Source organism: Myotis myotis, unplaced genomic scaffold (genome assembly GCF_014108235.1).
Source record: "Myotis myotis isolate mMyoMyo1 unplaced genomic scaffold, mMyoMyo1.p scaffold_m19_p_1, whole genome shotgun sequence".
In the NCBI taxonomy this organism is placed as follows: Eukaryota; Metazoa; Chordata; class Mammalia; order Chiroptera; family Vespertilionidae; genus Myotis; species Myotis myotis.
The window spans coordinates 162,968,980-162,990,379 of NW_023416313.1; the positions used below are offsets into that span (position 1 = coordinate 162,968,980).

At 43.0% G+C, this 21,400-nt stretch overlaps 1 protein-coding gene and 1 pseudogene across 1 annotated transcript; one reads left to right on the forward strand and one right to left on the reverse strand.

The window, feature by feature from the left end:
- Nucleotides 1-862: 862 nt before the first annotated feature.
- LOC118675886 (WD repeat-containing protein 7-like) lies at nucleotides 863-9,870 on the forward strand. Its single transcript, XM_036348830.1, is given in 9 exon segments — nucleotides 863-871; nucleotides 7,081-7,285; nucleotides 7,288-7,383; nucleotides 7,386-7,468; nucleotides 7,860-8,190; nucleotides 8,223-9,029; nucleotides 9,032-9,193; nucleotides 9,196-9,468; nucleotides 9,471-9,870. Coding segments are annotated over 9 exon segments (2,280 nt in total). The 3' UTR covers nucleotides 9,785-9,870.
- A 981-nt stretch (nucleotides 9,871-10,851) lies between these two features.
- Nucleotides 10,852-12,260, reverse strand: LOC118675930 (annotated as a pseudogene).
- Between the last annotated feature and the right edge of the window lie 9,140 nt (nucleotides 12,261-21,400).

Here is a 21,400-nt window from a genome sequence, read left to right on the forward strand (position 1 = left end):
CCTCATCCTTGAAGTGGGGAAAATAATATCCATCTCAGGGTTGTCATCGGCACAGAATGAAGCGATTTTGAGGTCTTTAGCACGGTGAAGGGCACCATGGCTGTGCTTAATGAGCTCCTGTGCCTCCTTATTAGTGAACTCAGAACTCAGTGGTCCCTCCCCACTCAGTGGTGCCTCTCCCTCAGCAAACCTTACCTCTTCCTCAGGTAAATGAACGGGATGGATGATCCCCAAGACTTTTCCCGCTCTGAGCCTGGAGTCTGCACAGGTGCTTGGAAGGATGTGAGAAGTTCCCGGGGTGGCAGAAAAGGCCTCCGCCTGGCCCTGACCCAGCATCCCCCACTCTTCCATAAACCTGCCAGGCAAGGAATATGGTCCTAGAAGTAGACCCGTCGGCCAGGCAGGAAAGAGGAGTGAGAACCCAGTAACTGCCCTCAGGCGCTGCCTCTTCCCTGCCTGTCCTGCTCTGCCCCTATGACCACCCAGAGAAGCCCCTGTGCCTAGGAGCACAGAGGACAGGGATTCCCAGAAGCCATGGCTGTGCCTCATACCTACATTATGGTGGCATCTCTCATGGGCTGGCACAGCCCCTGGCACACACAGAAGGAGCTCTGAAAATGTCAATAGCCTGATAAGTAGCCAGACCTCACTTTTTAACGCTGAGCCAATGCCAACCTGGACAGTCAGTCTGAGCTAACCCAGAGTGATGGGCATCCTCGGCGTGACTTACTGTGTAGAAGCGGGAACCGAGCCCCAGGGACCAGGAGGGACATATCCAGATATCACGGCAAGAGGAGGGCTCACCTAGGCCTAGAGCCTCGTGCCCCAGAGACCCATCAGAGATGTCTAGGGTCCAAGTAAGATGGACAAGGTATGGGACCAGCTGCCCCGTCCAAACCTCTTTGGCTTTAAGGGAGCTTGCGGGGGTGGGGTGGGGGGGGGGACCCTGGGGTGTGGTAAGAACAACAATAGACCAGAAGCAGAGTCTTGGGTTCTGGGCTCACTAATTTTAGGAGAGCCATTTAATTTGTATGTGTTATTGGGCATCTGTGATGGGGTCAGTACAACCTCCTCAATATCGTCATTTATGCAATAGAATACTAAGCTTTTGTGTAAAAGAATGAGAGAATAACCATAACTGCTAACCCCAAGTACTTACTATGGGCCAGACACTTCTGAGAATGCCAGATACCTTAATTCATTTTACCCTGACAATAACCTTATGGGATTAATATCATTCCCCCCATTTTAAAGCTGAGAAAACTGAGGTACAGAGGTTACTTGGTCCAGATTCCCTCTCCCCTCCCCATCATGCACATACATACATATGTTGGGAGAAAAATGTCTAGAAGGATAGACACCAAGCTGTTAATAGTAGTTAACTCTGGAGGAGAAGATTTTGGGATTTTGTGTTTCTGAGGAGAGGGGAAGAGGAGGGCTATTTTTTTTTTTAAATATATTTTACTGATTTTTCACAGAGAGGAAGGGAGAGAGATAGAGAGAGTTAGAAACATCGATGAGAGAGAAACATCGATCAGCTGCCTCTTGCACATCCCCCGCCGGGGATGTGCCCGCAACCCAGGTACATGCCCTTGACCGGAATCAAACCCGGGACCTCTCAGTCCACAGGCTGACGCTCTATCCACTGAGCCAAACCGGTTTCGGAGAGGAGGGCTATTTTTAAAATTACTTTTTCTTTTTTATTGAATTTATTGGGGTGACATTGGTTAATAAAATTATATAGGTTTCAGATGTACAACACTACAATGCATCATTTGTATATTGTATTGTGTGTTCACCACCCCAAGTCAAATCTCCTTCCATCACCATTTATCTTCCCTACACCCTCTTCTACCTCCCTCACCTTCATTCCCCTCAGGTAACCACCATGCTATTGTCTATAGGACTTTCATTTTTTACTGTATAAATTCCTCTATTGACCAAAAAAAAATTTTTAAACCATGATCCTGTATCACTTTTGGACATTAAGAAAATGACTAAAAATGTCACAACCCTACTGTGACTTTCAGACCCAAACAGCGAAGCGCATAAGCGGTGGCCGGGATCCCAAGGCAGGAGGCACGCTCTGTTATCAGAAAGACTTTGACTGCAGCTCATTCCCAGGAACAAGGAGAGGGAGGGACCAGCCACTTCCAGGCAATTATAATTCCACCCCCTGACCCTTAGAAGACCCTTGAGCAGCCTGGGCAGGGTGTCTGTTACATCATGGGCCCAAGGGTCACTTGTGAGGCCTGAAAAACTGTGGGGTGAAACCACTGGTCCTGAGAAGTCAGCTGTTTGCAGGCTTTGGGTCTTTTTAATTAATCATCTTCTTTATCTGATGACAAGCTGAGTAACTGCCTGTGTCAGGGGACAGTCTTTGGCACCTCTCTTTAAATCTTGTGTGCTTACGTGCCTGCATCTTTGTTCTTGGCCATGTTTGTGGTTTCTATGGCACTGGGTTTTATTCTTGAGTTGAGTCAATGACCCTCCCATTTTCAGAGGAATTGAGTTGTTATTCATTTATGGCTATGACTTTGTTATCTGCTTTCTTCATCTCTCAGGTTTGCCTTGGTTACTTCCTTTTTTTGCTCCATTGCTTTGTGATTTCTGTGGAGGACTTTGGGTTTCCTGAGTCCTTTTAAATTAGGCCAGAGAGAACATTACCTCATGTTTCTAGTTTTTTACTTCTTTTTAAAAAATATATTTTTATGGATTTCAGATAGGAAGGGAGATGGGAAGAGAGATAGAAACATCAATGATGAGAGAGAATCATTGATCAGCTGCCTCCTGCACAGCCCCTACTGGGGATGGAGCCTGCAACCAGGCATGTGCCCTTGACCCAAATAAAACCCTTCAGTCTGCAGGCGATGCTCTATCCACTGAGCCAAACCGGCTAGAGCTGTTTCTAGTTTTTTCAAACTGATTTTTTACCGTAAGAAGTTCTAACAATATTTTTTTTCCTAACAATATTTTTTATCATTCCTGGTAGTTTCTATGAACAATTAAGTTCTATTTTAACCTTGCTTTTGCAAAATGTGGATTTAAGTGTTTCCTGTTTTTTATAAGTGTTTAAAAAAACAAAAAAACCCCAAACCTGTCAAATACTGACTCCTTAGTAGTTCTCACAATACTGTATCTGATGCCTGGTTTAATTAGACCTCATACCATTAGATGTGACCTCTTTCAGATCACTTCTCTTCATGCCCTACTGTTTTTAATTATTGCTTCTACAGCTGACCACCTCTTTTGATGAATCTTTTTGAAGCTTCCATTTCTTTCTTTTTTAAAAATATATTTTATTGATTTTTTTACAGAGAGGAAGGGAGAGAGTTAGAAACATCGATCAGCTGTCTCCTGCACACCTCCTACTGGGGATGTGCCCGCAACCAAGGTACATGCCCTGACCGGAATTGAACCTGGGACCTTTCAGTCCACAGGCTGACGCTCTATCCACTGAGCCAAACCAGTTAGGGCTTCCATTTCTTTCTTTCTTTTTTTTTTTAAAAAAATATTTTTATTGATTTCAGAGAAGAAGAGAGAGGGAGAGAAAGATAGAAACATCAATGATGAGAATCATTGATCGGCTGCCTCCTGCATACCCCACACGGGGGATCAAGCCTGGAACCAAGGCATGTGCTCTGACCAGGAATCGAATGGTGACCTCCTGGTTCATAGTTGACACTCAACTACTGAGCCATGCTGGCATTCGTATCATGAAATTTTCTACCAAAGGGGAAAATCAGTTAAGATCCTTAGGTTAAGTTGCTAACTCCTTTTCCTTCAGGGTGTGAGTCCTTTCCTTCACTCTCTTCTCTTTTCCCAGGCTTTAGAAGTAACGTTCAAAAACATTTCATTCTAGCTTCTTTCAAAAATCTTTTCCCAGCCCTAGCTAGTTTGGCTCAGTGGATAGAGCATCAGCCTGCAGACTGAAGGGCCCTGGGCTCAATTCTGTTCAAGGGCACATGCCAAGATTGCGGGCTCAACCCCCAGTAGGGGGTGTGCCGGAGGCAGCCAATCAGTGAGTCTCTCTCATCATATATGTTTCTATCTCTCTCTCCCCTCTCCCTTCCTCTCTGAAATCAATAAAAAATATATTTAAAAACCAATGTTTTTCCAGAGTCCCCTAACTACTCATCAAGTTTTGCATTCACATTGGTATGGTCCTATTTGATCTCATCTCTCAATTTACAGAGTTGGCAAGTAGTTAGGCAGGGAAATGTCATGAAGAATCATATTACCCTGAGCTTTACAATATTATCTCATTTCACCATCACACTTGGCAGGAAATTGAGACTCAGGGCAGTGATGGAACCCGAATGCAGATAACTGACACATGGGAGTTGAGCACCAAAGACAATTATACCCTAACCACAGTGATACTGCATTTTCTTCATGATATTCTCCACCACCGTGTGGCCCTTGTGCCTTGTTATTTTCTTCGTTTAGTTACTAAGCTAATCAACTGGTTGTTTATTTTGGCTGTATGTAGGCTTTCTATGCTAGTCTTCTTGGCATGGCTGATTATTTATTCTCCTGTGTAATAGAGATTTAACTCAGCTGATAAACAAATGTCCTTACCATACCTCAATTCTAATTTTCCTAGAAGCCTCCCTTGTTAATGATTTGGAGTTTATTCTTGCAGATACACACACACACACTATATATAATGCACACATGGATTTCATTTTACAAAAGTGGATCACATCATAGATATATATATTCCCATGTCAGTACATGTGGAACATATTCATTCTTTTTAAAAATATATATGTATATTTTATTGATTTTTTTACAGAGAGGAAGGGAGAGGGATAGAGAGTTAAAAACATTGATGAGAGAGAAACATCTATCAGCTGCCTCCTGCACACTCCCCACTGGGGATGCACCCACAACCAAAGTACATGCCCTTGACCAGAATCGAACCTGGGACCCTTCAGTCCGCAGGCTGACGCTCTATCCACTGAGCCAAACCAGTTAGGGCACATATTCATTCTTTGTAATGCTAACATGATTCCACACATGTATGTACCGCATATCACCATATGTCTTTTATCATTCTTCTGTTAGTCGGCATTTAGGTTTCTTCTAATATGTTACTATTTTAAATACAATTAATTTCCCTGTATACATATCTTTCCACATAAATGCATAAAATATTTCTGTAGGATTCTTAGAAGTAGTGTTTCCATGCAGAAGGATATTGCCACAATTTTTAAGCATCACCCATATGCTCCCTTAGGGAGGCAAACATATTTTCCTCTTTTCTTTCAGGGTAAATACTGTCTAATCAATTGGATATCTGTAACTCTTCAGCATTTCTCCCATTGTTTCTTCCTTCTTTGGGTTCCTTTTAATCACCTTTTCCTTTTTGGTGACTTTTTTTTTTTAACTAACCTTCATCTATTCCAAGGAATCACTTATAGAAATAGATAAGATAGACATGGAGGTCATATTTAATTGAGGGTGCTGACTTGGAGGAAAGATGATAAACTTGAACCTTGATGGTTGTAATGTTACATAAAGTAAAATAGCACATACAGAAGGCAATCCATCAATGTTCCTCTCTCACATTGATATTTTTCTCTCTCCCTTCTCTCTAAAATCAATAAAATAAACAGAATAACATGTTAGAGGATGTTCCAGTTTTCTATTGCTGCACAAAAACCAACCCACATTTAGTGAGTTAAAACAGAAACATTGATCCCTAGCAGGTTTGGCTCAGTGGATAGAGCATCAGTATGGGGACTGAAGGGTCGCAGGTTTACTTCTGGTCAAGGGCACGTACCTCAGTTGCGGGCTCAATTCCTGGCCTGGGTCAGGGCAAGCAACCAATTGATGTCTCACTCATCGCGATCTTTCTCTCTCTATTTTCTCCCTTCCACTCTCTCTGAAAATCAGTGGAGAAAATATCATCCGGTGAGGACTAACAGTAAAAACAAAAATAAAACAGAAACATTAAAATTTTAGAAATTTTCTTTTGACACAATCAGCCTTAATAATAAATTTGATTTAACAACAATCACTGTAACATATCAGCTTTGAACGTTTCTGTGCTGGCTGCCAGTCCTTGCATATACTGGGTGGGCAAAAGTAGGTTTACAGTTGCACTACACATAAATAATGCAATCATTAATAAATACAAGAATAAACTCTGTTTCACATACTGACAGCTGTAAACCTACTTTTGCCCACCCCTGTAAGTAATTATAACTTTTTTTTTAATATATTTTATTGATTTTTTTACAGAGAGGAAGGGAGAGAGATAGAGAGTTAGAAACATCGATGAGAGAGAAACATCGATCAGCTGCCTCCTGCACATCCCCCACTGGAGAAGTGCCCGCAATCCAGGCATATGCCCTTGACCGGAATCGAACCCGGGACTCTTCAGTCCGCAGGCCGACGCTCTATCCACTGAGCCAAACCGGTTTCGGCAGTAATTATAACTTTAAAAAATTTCTATTTTTGTGATTATGAAAGTAATATATGCTTGTTATAAACAAAATCACAAGCCTGCAACCCAGATCTGTGCCCTGTCTGGAAATATGCCCTGATCAGGAATCAGATGGTGACCTCCTGGTTCATAGGTCAATGCTCAACCACCGAGCCACACTAGGCTGGGCAGTCTTAACCACTTTAAATGCTTAGTAAATCTTTTTAGTTTTTCCATAAAGACTTTTGTTTGGATTGTTTTTTAAAAAATGTTTGTTTTGATCTCTTCAGGGCAAAATGGCTGCCCAGGTCCCAGGCTCAGGCATGACTCAGCACCACACTCGCTGCCACTTCTCCTGGATCCTCCTCTCCCCCCAGATTCCACAATTCCGCACCTTCTCCCACGCTCCAGCCTTGGGGAAATTTGCCTAAATATTCTCTCTTTTTAAAAAAAATATATTTTATTGATTTTTTACAGAGAGGAAGGGAGAGAGATAGAGAGTTAGAAACATCGATGAGAGAGAAACATCAATCAGCTGCCTCCTGCACATCCCCCACTGGGGATGTGCCCGCAACCCGGGTACATGCCCTTGACCGGAATCGAACCCGGGACCCTTCAGTCCGCAGGCCGACGCTCTATCCACCGAGCCAAACCGGTTTTGGCTGCCTAAATATTCTCGTAACTCCCTGATGGTCCAAACAATAAAGACAAACCTAACAGGCCCGGACATACATGTGCTTTTCTTTGATGTGGAAGCGCTGATTATTCAACTCCTGACTGAAGAAGCCTCTAGGCCGAACACCGCGCTTATTTCCCCTGAGAATTTGCAGAAAGCATCTGACAGGGCAGACAAAGGGGCTCTTTTCTAACTGGAAAACGAGCAGTGGTTCTCTTCCAACAAGTGAAAGAAACCATCAAAGAGAACATAAAGGAGCACCTCCTTGGCAAGGAAGGGAGGAAGAGGAGACCATGAGGCAGAGAAGGGAGGAGAGTGATCCTGAATATCGGGCCAGCAAATCAAAGCCACTGACCTGTGCTCGGGGCAGGGGCCTGGCAGAGAAGAATTACTGAGTGGGCTGAGGAGCAGGGACCATGGCAGAGAAAAATTGCTAATTATCTCGCTAGAAAAGCAATGTGTTATGATTAAACCCAGCCAGAAAAAAACCCTGCTGGTAAATTTTACGTGAACTTTTTACCCTGCCAGTACCAGGAACGGCTAATGAACTGCTTTGCAGTTTGTTTTCTCTTTTTTTTAGAAATACTTTGTAGTGTTGCAGATAAAAGGCTTTGCTGTACCCTCGGTCGGGGCTGCAGTACGAGGCTCCTTACAGGAAGGACGTGCTGTAGTCAGCTGGCCAGCTTAATAAGGGCTCTTAAATTTAAATTCTGAATAGGTGGTCTATCTCGCTGATTGAACCCACAACAGACCCTGTTAGAATATAATTTGACTATGGACACTGCAAAGTTGTTCATGTCCTGCCTTCATGCCTGGGGCTTAAACCAAGTTCTGGACGAAGTTTGTCTCCATCGTCTTGGAATGCTGAAGCCCCACTGTCCAGTGTCGTTCGGCCTCTTATCGAGAGGAGGTCATATGTCACTGATGCTTCCTGGTTATAATCGGGCTGCCTGTGCACTGTCACACAGGAAAGCGGAAGAAGAAAGGAAGCTTCCAGCAATGGAGGGAGTAGGTAAGGGCACGTACAGAGTGTCTCGAGCCGTCACCACACAGCATCTCCTGTCGGTCATCTCTTTGGCAAATACCTTGATGAGTATGACCAGTGCAACTTTTATACCTTGATGAGTATGACCAGTGCAACTTTTATTGGTGATCATATGAAGAAGGCCCCTACCAGGCCACCTAGACCAAGCACCCCAGACCTTTCTAATGCCAGGGGTTCCCCTCCAACTTCCAGAAATATTGTGCAAGGACAAATTAAACAAGGCTGGAGTCAGCTAGCTGCGATGAATTGTGTGATGCTGCCAGATCTGCTGGGACTGGACAAGTTTCGGCCTCCACTTCTAGAGATGCTCGCTCAGAGATGGCAAGATGGACGCTTGGAGGTCAGAGAAGCCGCGCAGGCCCTGCTTCTGGCCGAGCTGCGAAGGGTTGAGCAGGCGGGCTGGAAGGAAGCCATCAATGCCTGGGCTCCGTATGCACCTCAGTACACAGACCATGTCATGTCACCTGGGGTCTCAGCGGAAGCCATGCAGACCATCACCACTGCTCCTGACACCGCCTCGGGGCCTGAAGCCAAAGCCCAGGAGGAAGAGCATGACCTTGCAGAAGATGACATCACAACTGGAGTCATAGGAGCTGAATTTGGTGCTGAAATTGAACCTCCTACACTGTTGAACAGACCTCGAAGCTCTAGTCAGATTCCTGAGGGATTTGGTTTGACTACTGGTGGATCCAACTACTCACTGGCCAGACATACTTGCAAGGCACTGACGTTTCTTCTGCTCCAGCCCCCGAGCCCCAAGCTTCCTCCTCACAGTACCAGCCGGAGAACAGCCATCGATCTGATTGGACGCGGGTTCACGGTGTGGGAGCCTTACATGGATGTGTCTGCCGTCCTCATGGGGCTGCTGGAACTCTGCAGCTCGCCAGCATCACAATGGGGCTGCCTCTGAGCCCAGCAGCTGACTCCGCCAGCTCAGCCAGGCGTGCCCTCTCCCTCATTGCCACTGCCAGACCACCCGCCTTCCTCACCACCATAGCCAAAGAGGTCCACAGACACACTGCTCTGGCCGCGAACACCCAGTGCAGCAGAATATACACACGACTGCTCTCGCACGAGCTAAAAGGGAAATTCTGAGAATCATTGAAATTCTCATTGAAAAGATGCCCACAGATGTTGTGGATCTTCTTGTGGAGGTTATGGACATCATTATGTACTGCCTCAAAGGATCTCTAGTTAAAAAGAAAGGTCTTCAGGAGTGTTTCCCAGCTATCTGCAGGTTCTACATGGTCAGCTATTATGAGCGGAGTCACAGGATAGCCGTGGGAGCTCGCAATGGTTCGGTGGCCCTGTACGGCATCGGACTGGAAAATGTCAGACAGTCCACGGACACAAGGGCCCGATCACTGCAGTGGCCTTCGCTCCTGATGGGCGCTATCTTGCTACCTACTCGAACACCTTCTGGCAGATGAACACCTCGCTGCTGGGAAGCATCGGCATGCTGAACTCGGCACCCCAGCTGCGCTGTATTAAAACCTACCAGGTGCCCCCTGTGCAGCTGGCCTCCCCCGGCCCCCACCACGCCCTCCGACTAGCCCGGCTCATCTGGACGTCCAACCGCAACATCATCCTGATGGCCCACGACGGGAAGGAGCACTGCTTCATTGTCTGAGGCTGGCGCTGCCCATGCCTGCTCTCGCGCGCAGTTCTCTAAGCCCAGATCCCTCTGTCCTTATGCTGGGTCCCTCCTCAGTGCTGCCCACCCAGGGGCATCGGGGGCGCGGCCTGGTCTGTGTCACCTCTGCATGGTCTGGGACATTCACCTGCTCGGGCACCTATTGATTTGGAGGCATGCACACACCGCTCTACAGGATGTGGCCTTCCGTCACAGCTCAAGTCTCCCTGCTGGAGAGGGAGGGAGGTGGTCCCTGGCACACTCCTGGGCTGGCTGCACCGGAAGCCTGAAAGTCAGCGATCACTGCCGCCCAGCCCACATCAGCAATCCCTCCAGAGGCACCCCCTTTCTGAAGTGCTGGCACCTTCTGGCACTGGGTTTTGAGGTAATGTGGCAGTCCTAATTGTTAAAATTATTTTCCTTTGGATTTCCTAAAACACATTATTGTTTACCACTAAATAAATAAATAAATAAATAAATAAATAAATAAATAAATAATGTTTGGGGTTTTTTAGCCTGGCTGGTGTGACTCAGTGGTTGACCATCAACCTATGAACCAGGAGGTCATAGTTTGATTCCCAGTCAGAGCACATGCCGGGGTCTCAGGCTTCATCCCCAGTGTGGAGGCAGCTGATCAATGATTCTCATCACTGATGTTTTGATCTCTCACTCTCCCTCTCCCTTCCTCTCTGAAATCAATAAAAATATATATTAAAAAATATAAAAAATGTTTTTAATGGCTCATTTTTCTGTCATTTAAAAAAATGTATTTTATTGATTTTACAGAGAGGAAGCTGAGAGGGATAGAGAGTTAGAAACATTGATGAGAAACATTAATCAGCTGCCTCCTGCACACCCTCTACTGGGGATTGAGCCAGCAACCAATACATACTCTTTACCAGAATCGAACCCAGGACCCTTCAGTCCACGGGCCCACGTTCTATCCACTGAGCCAAAGTGGTTAGGGCTGGTCATTTCTGAATTAAAATTCTTAAACCACTGGCTTTAAATAAAGAAAGGGCTTGGCTTTTATTTTGGCTGTCATACTTATTTATATGTACATCTTATGCATGTACTTTCTCCTTCTTTTGCAAAATAGTTCCAACCTCACCCACATGCATGATTGGTGTGAGAATCCCAAGAATGTACTGGAAAAATACTTTGTAAAATCTGAAGTCATATGTATAAAGTCCTATTAATACAAACCCCTTCAGCTTTTCTTCTAGAAGTTTCAGTTCTTCAACTCTAGCTTTTTGTCTCTTCTTCCAGCCGTTTGACCAACTTTTCAGATTTTTCCTCCTTTTGCTGTAATTTATCTAGCTCATCTAGAGCTTGCTTTAATTCTTCCTCAAATAGATTCTTCTCTTTCATCATGGCCTCCTGAAAAGAACAGAGCTTCTGCTGAAGACTAGAAGATAATTCCTTCTCTTGTTGCAAAAGTGAATCCATTTGCAACTCTTTTTGTTGTAGCTTTTCATGTTCTTGTTTTCCAAGAATAAACTTCTCTTTTAAGTTTTGCATTTTAGAACTCAGATGTTCATCCAGTTCTCTGTCCCCGGTGATGAGGTCTTCTTTTACTTTTTCAAGCAGCTGACATTCAGCATTCAGGTCTTTTACTCGTTCAGACAGGTAACAATATTTTCTTCAAGAGCCTCCTTAAGGCTTAAAACTTCATAATTCTTCTCTTTCAAATTTTCTTCTAACTGGACAATGTCTAGCTTGCATTTTTTCTCTTGATCTGAGGCACAACTTATTTCTTCAATGTATTCCGAGAGTTTTTCTGTTTCAGACTTTTCATCAATCTTTTCTTTCTGTATTGAAACAAGTTTCCCTTTGAGTTGTGCTACTTTCCCTTGAGACTCTTCCAGATTCTTCTGGTAACCTGCAGTTTCACCTCCATGCCTTGTTATTTAGCCATCATACGCCTCATCTTAGTTTCTCTTTTGTTTCCAAGCTTCATCAGCTCAAGGCTTAGAATTCTCAGGTTCTTCTGGTTACTATCTTCAGAAAACCAGGACTGGAGTAGCTCGTTAGTCCTGGTTAATTCAGTAAGCTGCTTTTCCAGTGCAGCGCTGCTTGCAGAGAGAGACGTTATTCCCCTGACCGTAGCGCTGAGCTCTGCTTCCATCTTCTCCAGCTCAGCTTCCAGATTCTGCGGACGCTTGTCCTGAGTACTGCATTCCTGCATGAGGACACAAATCTCTTTTTCCAACATCTTCAGGTCTTTATCATTCTTTTGAGATTCCGTCTTTAATCCCAAAGTCTTAACCCTTCTTGCTGAAGCAGGCAAGGTAGTATCTTTGTCAACAGTAAGATTTTGTTGAGATTCTTTTTGTTTTTTACATCTTTGTGATTTCTGAAAGGATACTGGTCCTTTCAATACTTCTGAAGTTTTCACGTCATAAGCACCTGGAGATGGTGCACAACCAGAAGGGTCATTGAATCGTTTCAGGGGCGCCTTAGGAAAGCACATGATGACCACTAGCTCCACAAACAGAAGGGAACTAGTGTTCCTTGACTAATGGTTGATTTTTAATGTTTCTTCCCCTCTTATTACAAATATTTTGCATTTTTAAAACAATGTACATAATTATAAGGAGGAAAATAAGATCAGCCATAATGCCCTCATCTAGAGATAACCACTATGAACATTTTGGTGCATTTTCTTCTATAAAATGTAAGTTTTTGTTCATATTTCTAATTATTTTCCTGGGATAGGTTCCTACAAGATAAATTAGTAGGGGGGGAAAGGGCTTAAATGTTTTAAGACTCTTGAGATGTTTTGCCAGAATTCCTGAGTATAAAATTTCATTGGAAATGTCATAATATTCGATTCTCACAGCCAGTTGGCCTGGAGGTCAAATCCCCCCCCCCAGTATTACCTACAACAATCAAGGCTTAACTACAACAAGACTGAGCACAAAGACCACAAGGGGGTGCACCAAGAAAGCATAAAAAATGCGGAGGCAAAGAAACAGGACACAACTGACAGAAATGGAGGACATAGAGTTCAAAACCACACTTTTAACGTCTCTCAAGAACTGTCTAGAAGCTGCCGATAAACTTAGTGAGGCCCTTGAAAAGACTGGTGAGACCGCCGATAAATATAGTGAGATCCTCAAGAACTCTAATGAGACCCTAGATGTTGTGATAAAGAACCAACTAGAAATTAAGCATACACTGACTGAAATAAAGAATATTATACAGACTCCCAACAACAGACCAAAGGAGCGCAAGAATCAAGTCAATGATTTGAAATGCGAAGAAGCAAAAAACACCCAACCAGAAAAACAAAATGAAAAAAGAATCCGAAAATACAAAGATAGTGTAAGGAGCCTCTGGGACAGCTTCAAGCGTACCAACATCCGAATTATAGGGGTGCCAGAATATGAGAGAGAGCAAGATATTGAAAACCTACTTGAAGAAATAATGACAGAAAACTTCCCCTACCTGGTGAAAGAAATAGACTTACAAGTCCAGGAAGTGCAGAGAACCCCAAACAAAAGGAATCCAAAGAGGACCACGCCAAGACACATCATCATTAAAATGCCAAGAGCAAAAGACAAAGAGAGAATCTTAAAAGCAGCAAGAGAAAGAAAGCCAGTTACCTACAAGGGAATACCCATACGACTGTCAGCTGATTTCTCAACAGAAACTTTGCAAGCCAGAGGGAGTGGCAAGAAATATTCAAAGTGATCAATACCAAGAACCTACAACCAAGATTACTTTATCCAGCAAAGCTATCATTCAGAATTGAAGGTCAGATAAAGAGCTTCACAGATAAGGAAAAGCTAAAGGAGTTCATCACCACCAAACCAGGATTATATGAAATGCTGAAAGGTATCCTTTAAGAAGAGGAAGAGGAAGAAAAAGGTAAAGATACAAATTATGAACAACAAATACGCATCTATCAACAAGTGAATCTAAGAATCAAGTGAATAAATAATCTGAAGAACAGAATGAACTGGTGATTATAATAGAATCAGGGACATAGAAAGGGAATGGACTGACTATTCTTGGGGGGGAAAGGGGTGTGGGAGATGCGGGAAGAGACTGGACAAAAATTGTGCACCTATGGATGAGGACAGTGGGTAGGGAGTGAGGGCGGAGGGTGGGGTGGGAACTGGGAGGAGGGGAGTTATGGGGGGGTGGGGGGAAGAGGAACAAATGTAATAATCTGAACAATAAAGATTTAATTTAAAAAAAAAGAAATGTCATAATATTCTATTTGACTGTGGAGTTAACTATTTCTTAGTGTTGGACAGATGATTATAGCTGCCTCAGAGGGTTGCGGAGGGAATTAAATGGCAGAGCATATTAGGGAACCCAGCCCTGAGCCTGACTCGGAGGGGAACTCCATTACTTTGTATGCCTACCTTCTCCTTCAAACACATCAAGTGATGGCATTCTTGTCCCCCATAAAGCTCAACCCTAAACTGCCTCCCCGCCCCATCTCGGGGTCACTCCAGTTTACCCCCTAAGGCCTATACCTTTCAAAAGTGTCAACCCTCCTGAACCTGGACTATACAAGACTCTTGTTCTCCCTAATGTGATATGCTAAGATGACAACCCTCCATCAAAGTCACTGACACACTGGGTGTCAGCAGATCCAAAGGTAGGAGGAATTCTGAGATGTTCTTTCCTCCTGAGGCACTTTAGGGCTGAGTTTTCTGGGGGCCAGGAAGGCTGTCTTTAGGAAGGTCTGGTTGTGGAAAAGGAACACAGCTAAAGCTTGAACAGGTAGAATGTGGACTCCAGCCCAGAATGAGTGTGTACATTTGACCTTAACCCCTCAAGGTGTAGCTCACAATCTCCTTCTCCGGAGACCTTTTCTGAACTCATTGGGCCCTCACAGCTCTCCCATTCATCTTGGTATTTATTCAGTCACTTACTGTGTAATTTAATTTATTCATCAAATACTCTGGGAGAATCTGCTCTGTGCCCAGCACTGTGCTAGGCAGTGGGTTAATGACATTGATCAGCAAAGGCATACGTCCTACCTTCTAGGCCCTAGAATCCAGGGGCTCAGCATAACAGGAAAGAGGAACATTGAGTCAGCACTGTGCTGGCAAGTGTGATGAGGTACTGAACTTTCTCCCCTGAGCTGGGCTGATTTTCTACTCCCGGAAGGCTGGGAGTATGTGCTTTAAAAAAAAAAAAATCTTTATTGTTGGAAGTATTATATATGTCCCCTTTTTTCTCCCATAGATCCTGTATGGGAATGTGTCTTGCATACTTTTTGGGTCCGATGGATCCATGATCTGTATTCATAGTAGTTGCTCAACAAATATCATTTGAACAATTAACAATGGGAAACAAATAATGAAAACATTTTATTGCTTCTTAACTAACTCTTTCTATACCTTTAGAGGCACCATGATAGAAAGAGCAAGCTTTCTCTGTAAAATGAGGGCAAACAAATATATCTCCTCCAAAGAGTTCTTGTGAAGATTAAATGAGGCAATTTGCATAAATGTGGTATAAGATCTAACACATATAAACTCTGACATGTTAGCTCCCTTCCCCAAGCTAATGGGACCTCAGATGAGAGGAAGAGAAAGCTGTTTCCCTAATACAGGCCTTCCATTCATTTGGGACAATAAGTGCAGAAGAAAACAGTGAAGTTTTCTTCTGGGAAGGGAGTTATTTGTCCCTTTATTTTCTTGGTGAAAAAATTGAGGCCCAGAGAACACAGGTAACTCCCTTAACCTCAAACAGTGATTTTATTCTATTTATTTATTTATTTATTTAAACTCAATAATTAATCTATTTTAATGGAAAAAGGATTTTTTAAATTTTTCTAATTTATTGATTATTTTTTTAGAGAGAGAGGAAAGGAGAGGAGAGAAACATTGATTTGTTGTTCCACTTGTTTATACAATCATTGGTTGATTCTTGTATGTGCCCTGATAGGGGATCAAAATGCAACCTTGGTGTATCAGGATGATGTTCTAATCAACGGAGGTGCCTGGCCAGGGCTTAAATGGGAAAAGGATTTGAAGAGACATTTTTCTAAAGAAGATTTATAAATGGCCAATAAATACATGAGAAAACACAGAACATCATTTTGTGGAAATGCAAATCAATAACACAATGAGATACCATTTCACAGCCCCTAGGATAGCTGCAGTGCAAATAAAATGTTGACAAGAATGTGGAGAAACTGGAACATTCCAACATTGTTGGTAGGAATGCAAGATAGTATAGCCACTTTGGAAAAGTTTTTCAATTCCCCAAAAAGATTAAACATAGAGTTACCATATGACCCAACAATTCCTCTGCTAGATCTATACCCAAAAGAAATGAAAACTCATGTCCACACAAATATTTGAACATTAATGTTCATAGCAGCATTGTTCATAACAGCCAAAAAGTTAGAAACAACCCAAATTTCCATCAATTAATGAATGGATAAACAAAATAGGGTATATCCATACAATGGAATATTATTCAGTGGTAAAAAGAAATCAAGTATTGATACATGCCACAACACAAATGAACCTCAAAAACATTATGCTAAATGAAAAAATATATAGAGATAAAAAGTAAATTAGTGGCTGCCTAGGGGAAGGGGACAGGAGTGATTGCTAATGAATTTGGGTTTTCTTTTTGGAGTGATAAAAATGCTCTAGAATTGATTGTTGTGAAGGTTGCACAACTCTGTGCATATATTAAAGGCCATAGAAGCCCTGGCCAGTGTTCTCAATGGTTAGAGTATTGGCCCAGGCACTGAAAGGTCTTGGGTCTGATTCCTGGTCAAGGGCATGTACCTGGGTTGCAGGTTTGATCCCCTGCCCCAGTCGGGGAGTGTACGGGAAGCAACCAATCGATGTGTCTCTCTCACATCAATGTTTCTCTCTCTCCCCCCCCCCCACTCCCTCCCTTCTACTCTCTCTAAAATCAATGGAAAAAATATCTTCAGGTGAGGATTAACAAAACAAAAAAATAAAGTAAAAAAATAAAAGCCATTGAAATGTATACTTTAAAGGGTCAATTGTATGGTACATGAGTTATATTTTGATATAGTTGTTTAAAAAAAGAAATCAACATAAATTCTAATTTCACTGGGTTAATAACTAGGAGTAGGAACGCTGGGTTGTATGGTAAGTCATGTTTACCCTTATAAAGAACTGCCAAATGTTTTTCCAAAGCCGCTATGCCACCTGCATTGCCATCAGCAATGGAAGAAAGGACCAATTGCTCCACATTCTCATTAGCATTTGGTATTGTCATGTTTCCTTTTTAATTAATTTATTCATTAGTTTTCTCACTAGGCATACAGGTCACACAATGATTTTAGTAGTAGGGCTAGGAACAGAACCCAGGTTCCCATTCCCATCCAGTGCATTTTGGACAGCTGCTCCTAGAATCTTACTGCCAGCCTCTCACTTTGAGAAAAATAGTGCCTCAGTCTTACAGGTCCCCAGAGAGGCTAAGGATTCCTGTGAAGTCAGTTGGAGAGATTCCCAGGTCCTTTATGGCTTCCTGGAATCTGGGTGGGGAGCCTACAATTTGCTTATTAGAGTTCAATCTAGGCAAGGCCAAGATGTAGTCACTGTCAGATGATCTCTGTCTGATGATCTGGGAGCCTGGTGTTTCTCTAGGCAGGTCTCCTCCTTCTTCTTAGGAAATGAGAACGGGGGTTGTGGTTAGAAGATTGCGTTCAATAGCCAGTGGTCAATGATTTAATCAATCGTGACTATAATGAAACCTCCATAGAAACCCAGGAGGACAACTCCTTGGCCCTTTTTTTAAATATAGATATGTATTTTATTGATTTTTTTAGAGAGGAAGGGAGAAGAATAGAGAGTTAGAAACATCGATCAGCTGCTTCCTGCACACTCCCTACTAGGGTTGTGCCCACAACCAAGGTACATGCCCTTGACCGGAATCGAACCTGGGACCCTTCAATCCGCAGGCCGATGCTCTCTCCACTGAACCAAACCAGTCAGGGCTCCTTGGCCCTTTTTATTGGAGAGCTTCCACATTGGTCAATCAGAATGCTCCCATGTGTCACCTTGCCAGACCAAGTTCCACAAAGATAGTAGCTCATTTGTTTGGGATCTTGATCTATATATCTCTTCATCTGGCTGTTGATTCATATCCTTTAGTATCCTTTGTAGTAAAGCAGCACAGTAAATGCTCGATTTTGCAAACTTCGATTTAACAGACTTTTGGATGTCATATGAGAAAATTAACACCCTGCTAATTTTAAAATGCTTTTAACCAAGAGTTACTTATAATTAAATTAGCAGGTTATTTTTTTGTTATTAATTTACTGTTATTTTTTACAAATTTTAGCGAATAGGCCATATGTTGGAAAAAACACTAGTAATTTTGCCGACATAAATAAATATTACATATCTACAATTATTGTGTACATATTTAAATCCAAGTCACCATTCGAAACAATGTTTGGTGAATTATTAGCACATGATCACACCACACTGTGAGAGCTAATTGGTTCTGTTGTCTGTGGCGTGACTTTCTGCGGCAATTTTAACGGGTGTCAGCCTATGCTGCCACGCGTGTGCTAAGCCACGCCCCAGACATGTGCATTTGTTTCCTTGCGGTGATGTGAATGCATGCATTTACTAGACATATTCAATATAAATGTAAAATTACTGTAATACATATAGAAAGCTTTTCTGTGAAATTAAACTTTTCATACTTAATTTTAATTATACAAATGTGTCTACAAAGTAAAAACAGGTAAACTAACTAATTTGTCAATTTTTTAAAATACATTTTTATTGATTTCAGAGAGGAAGGGAGCGGGAGAGAGAGTGGAAACATCAATGCTGAAAGAGAATCATTGATAGGCTGCCTCCTGCATGCCCCCTACTGGGGATTGAGCCCACAATCCAGGCATGTGCCCTTGAACAGAATCGAACCCGGGACCTTTCAGTCCTCAGGCCGATGCTCTAGCCACTGAGCCAAACCATCAAGGGCTAATTTGTCAATTTTTTAACATGCATTCAGAAAACCTACTTTATTATATAATGGACTCTCGGTGTTAACGGACACCCCCCTCACCCAAATTAGTCCATTATATTGAGGTTTTACTGTTATCTATTGTATACATGGGTTTTCCTGAGTTCTGTGAGCCACTTGAGCAAGTTAATCAAATCCAAGGAGCGGGTAGTGGGACCCTCTGAGGTCTAGCCAGTCAGTCAGACGTACAGGTTACAACCTGGACTTGGGACTCGCATCTACAGTGCAGGGTGATCTTGTGAGACTGAGTCCTTTACCTGTGAAATAGCACTGGGCAAACAGCAAATCCTGTGTGTATTTAGTTGTTATAATCTTATAGCCACTTCTCAGGGCGTTCCCTTAACCATCTTATCTAAAAGGTCCCCCTTAGTCATTCACTATTATATTACATATTCTGTTTTATGATCTACAAAGCTCTTCATCATCTGGAATTACCTTCTAGTTCACTTGTTTCTTGTCTGCTTGCTTCTACTAACATGTAAGTTGCATAGGAGCTGGGCCTGTGCCTAGGGCGTAATAGCACTCAGCACATATTTCTTTTTTTTTAATGTGTTTTTATTGATTTCAGGGAGAAAGGGAGAGGGATAGAGAGATAGAAACATCAATGATGAGAGAATCATTGAGCAGCTGCCTCCTGCACAGACCACACTGGGGATCAAGCCCACAAGCCAGGCACCAGGCATGTGCCCTGACCGGGAATAGAACCGTGACCTGCTGGTTCATAGGTCGATGCTCAACCACTGAGCCATGCCGGCTAGGCTCAGCACATGTTTCTTGCACTGAATTATAATGTTGGATTTTACCAAATTCTAGGGAGCAGATTCACCTGTTATCCCCATTTTATGGAGAAGCAAATAGGCATGGAGAGTTTCCTTTGTATGTTCAAGGCCATTCAGCTAGGGCTCAAACCCAATTTGAGTCAGTTCTTACTTTTTTAAAAAAAAATATTTTTATTGATTTCAGAGAGGAAGGGAGAGAGAGAGAGAGAGATAGAAACACCAATGATGAGAGGGAATCATTGATTGGCTGCCTTCTGCACACCCCTACTGGGGATCAAGCCCACAACTCAGACATGTGCCCTTGACTGGAATCGAACATGGGACCTTTCAGTCCTCAGGCTGACGCTTACTCTATCCACTGAGTCAAATCGGCTAGGGCCAGTTCTTACTTTTAACTACTATGCTAGATTGACTCCTTCTATTCAAAAAATCTTAGCAAGTAAGTGGGAAGATTGACACATCTTGTCAACTTTCTTCCTTCTCATTTGGGGCAGAATCTGGGTCTGGAAAGTTAGAAAAAGAGGCAAACAGTTAGCCTTCTTCCTCTCCTACAGAGCTCAGCCTCAGCACCTCCCTGTCCTCATCCACGACATTCCCACCCACCCACGGAAGACCTTCCAGTCAATCTCATCCTCATAGTCCCCATCTCTAATCCCATCACCATCTAATTCCATCTGATTCCTTCTCCATCGCTGTTTCATTTTCATCCTCATCTCTATGCTTGTGAAGCAGAGGTTGGGTTGGGCTTAAGTCTCAGGGCCAGAGACCAACATCTGTGACCTAAGGTGGAAGAAATTTGCTTTCTTTTACACTGTCAATATAAAAATTTCCATGAATTCCCCAAGTCATTTTTTCCTAGTCTTCTTTCTCTGAGATATTTTGGATTCTCACTTGTTTACATACTTTCCAGACTCCAACTAACCTCTCCCCTACACCCACTTGTGCAGATACTTTTACTCTCTCTTCAAGTCCTTGACTTTCATCCCAGCAATGAGTGGGACTCTGGGAAAGACAGAGCAGCCAGACAGTATGAATAAATGCCTCCATCTAAAACCTGGCTAGAGTATGGAGTCAGGACTGAGCCTGGCAGGCCAAGTGCCACCTGAGGCTACTCCAGATCATAATGGCACATCTCTCTGTCCAACTGGACATGCATTTGACATTGTCTGGCATCTGGGCAAAAGTGATCATGGAGTCTTTAAGGGACACTCACTCAGGCCCTAGCAGGGCAGGGAGAATAAGGTTGAGTAGAGAGTGTTACCGATAATCATGACAACTATGTTAGCAACAGCCTCTAGCCTAGCAAGGAGAGATGAATTAGGATGGGACAGATAAATATTTTGAGCTGTCTTTAGAAGGAATAAGGAAGGCACTAATGGGCCAGATTTGGTCTGCTTTTTTCTCTTCTGGTGCTTTAAATTCCCACTCTTATGTTTTAGTTCACCAGATGTGAGCCTGTGAAACCCTGAGCCCCCACCCTCGACCCCAGTAAAAATAACCCAGGCCCTCTTCTCTCTACACATGACCACACTGTGTGGCCCCAGGTGTGCCATGTAATTTCCAGGACCTGTAAGTACTGACCCTTGACTCTTTCAAAGTTTTCTAATGGTTATGGCTGAGGGCATCTTATACAATCACAATAAGAACCATGAAGAATGGTCCAGTCACAACACTGGTAATCAATAGGCCGAGATTGGGACACAACACATACATTTTTCTCATCTGTATAATTTCTGGGCCGGTATTGCTATTTGACTTCCTAATGCCCACATAGACAATTTAATAGATGAGGAAACAGACTCAGAGAGAAAAGGTAAGGGATTTTTCTCTGTAGTGATGT